Source organism: Lipotes vexillifer, unplaced genomic scaffold (genome assembly GCF_000442215.2).
Source record: "Lipotes vexillifer unplaced genomic scaffold, Lipotes_vexillifer_v1.1 scaffold422, whole genome shotgun sequence".
NCBI classification, from domain to species: Eukaryota; Metazoa; Chordata; class Mammalia; order Artiodactyla; family Lipotidae; genus Lipotes; species Lipotes vexillifer.
Genome location: NW_006779087.1, coordinates 946,749 through 947,882, shown reverse-complemented (window position 1 = coordinate 947,882; position 1,134 = coordinate 946,749). Strand labels below are relative to the sequence as shown.

Here is a 1,134-nt window from a genome sequence, read left to right as displayed (position 1 = left end):
AAAGAAAAGAGTCACACTGGGGCAGTGAGTGAGAAGGCGTGGAACAAGAGTGAGGGACGAGTCAGAACGGAGCCCTGGCTACAGCCCCACCCCACGTGGCCCCTCACACTATTGAAAGTCAGCTTGATGTTGCCTGCATCCAGCGCAGCAGCCCTCTTGTCAAAGCTTATGACGTGGGCGAAGTCCTCAAAGGCTGTGTTCACCTCCACGCAGAAGCCCCGGTCCTGTGGGCACAGCAGCGCATGAAGCAGGGGGCACCACAGGCCCGAACCTGAAGCTGGCTGGCCTCCAGAGCAGGCAAGGGTCAGACTACAGGATGCTCAAGGAGCCCCCTCCCCCGGAAGGGATCCACAGGACTGGGATGCACTTGGAGACCAAGTCCAAGTCCTCACCATCTGATAATTAAGACTCCCATGCCCACCCTTGGCTTGGTTGTCACAGGGAACTGGGGGCGGGGGGGTTGGATCACAGGGGCAGGTGTGCAGGGTGTGCGTGTGTGTTTCTCACAATTAATTCTTTGTCCCTTTGGCTTAAAGCTTGAGCCCCTGCTGGGTCCTCCTGCTGCTCAGTAAGTTCCTTGCATTCCAGCATCTGCAGGTCCCACCCTCTGGCTATATTTATCGAGTGCTTACTATGTATCAGGTACCATGCTGAGTGTTTCACACACATTATCTCATTTAATCCTCACGTATCTGAATTTAAGCACAAGTCCTAGTATCCTAATTTTATGCACAAGAAGAAACCAAGGTTTGGAGGAACTAGCGCCAATTGCCCAAAGTCTTCAGGGCTAATATACGGCTGAACTGAGAATTCTGCCCCAGGTCTTTCTAACAACAAAGCCCCTACTTTTAAGCACTACACCCACACAGATCACCTCATCCACGGGAGAAATAGAGGCCATCTGGTGTACAACTCCCGAAACACTATTTAAAACACCATACACAGACCTGGCGCTGTGCTTCTCACCTAAGCCTCAAAACACCCCAGTGAAGCAGAGGCTTAGGAGAGTTCTCTCACTTGGCCCAAGATGACTCAGTGGAAAGTGGAGCCACTGGTGTGCGAGGTCTGGGGCATGGGCCCAGGTTCCCTCCCTCTCCCTCCACTCAGCTCGAACTTGCCCCGGCCTTCCTGCTG

The 1,134-nt window shown here is 53.6% G+C and overlaps 1 protein-coding gene across 1 annotated transcript in view; it reads right to left on the bottom strand.

Annotated features, from left to right (window-relative positions):
- PRPF40B (pre-mRNA processing factor 40B) overlaps nt 1-1,134 on the bottom strand; it is a 21,117-nt gene that overhangs the window by 2,536 nt on the left and 17,447 nt on the right. Inside the window, exon 19 of the mRNA XM_007452271.1 lies at nt 108-224. Within this exon, the coding sequence (XP_007452333.1) occupies nt 108-224 (117 nt within the window). The remainder of the gene's footprint in view (nt 1-107; nt 225-1,134) is intronic.